General features: G+C 51.6%; 1 protein-coding gene across 1 annotated transcript in view; it reads right to left on the reverse strand.

The window, feature by feature from the left end:
* Positions 1–830, reverse strand: part of PIM2 (Pim-2 proto-oncogene, serine/threonine kinase) — a 6,392-nt gene that overhangs the window by 2,102 nt on the left and 3,460 nt on the right. The window contains exons 5-6 of the mRNA XM_007958561.1: positions 248–485; positions 3–156 (exon numbers count right to left, since the gene is read on the reverse strand). Of these exons, the coding sequence (XP_007956752.1) occupies positions 3–156; positions 248–485 (392 nt within the window). The remainder of the gene's footprint in view (positions 1–2; positions 157–247; positions 486–830) is intronic.

Raw genomic sequence — 830 nt, forward strand, 5'->3', positions numbered from 1 at the left:
GCAGGGACCAGTCCAAGGGGGTGGGATCTCCTTTGGGGGTGCTGAGGGGTGCATCCTCAGCTGGTGTCTGCATCCAGGGGTCCAGCAGGATCTCCTCCAGTGAGGGCCTGGCAGAGGGCTTGGGAGCCAGGCACCGGCGAATTAGGGCACAGCAGTCTGCAGGCACAAGGGAGATCAGCAGTCAATAGGGGGACATCAGTCCTTGGGAGAATGGAGTTAGCTGGGCTAGGGCCAGTGAGGGCCTCACCTGGGGAGACGTGGTCAGGGAAGTGGAGCTCAGCCTCCAGAATCTCCTGGTCCCTCTCAAAGGGAATGTCCCCACACACCATGTCATAGAGGAGGATACCCAGGGACCAGACGGTGGCCGGCAGCGCATGATACTGGTGTCGAGAGATCCACTCTGGGGGGCTGTACACCCTTGTTCCTGTATGCAAGCTGAAGGTTAGACCACTCTCTGATAATGCCTTTCTCCTATACCACTCTCCCTAGGAAGTATGGTTCCCTCACCAGGAGTTAAGAGCACTCACTGTAAGAGCAGAGTCCCTTTACCAGAATAGAAGCACTTTAAATATAACAACAGGGTCCCATCAAAAGAATAAACACATTTAAAGTAACTAGAAGATATCCTCATCAGAATAAGAGAATAAGAGTGCATTCAGTATAATAGCAAGGTCCCCGTACCAGAATAAGAGCCAGAGCATTGTCAGAAGATGGAGTTTATCAGAGGGCAAGGCTTGAGAGTCCCCAACATTAGAAATCAAGAACCTTATAAGGGTTATAGGTTATAGGTTACTCACCTCCTTGGATTTCCGAAGCATTATCCCGAGGAG

This window comes from Orycteropus afer, unplaced genomic scaffold, assembly GCF_000298275.1.
Source record: "Orycteropus afer afer isolate SDZICR_OR568_19922 unplaced genomic scaffold, OryAfe1.0 scaffold01011, whole genome shotgun sequence".
Classification (NCBI taxonomy): domain Eukaryota; kingdom Metazoa; phylum Chordata; class Mammalia; order Tubulidentata; family Orycteropodidae; genus Orycteropus; species Orycteropus afer.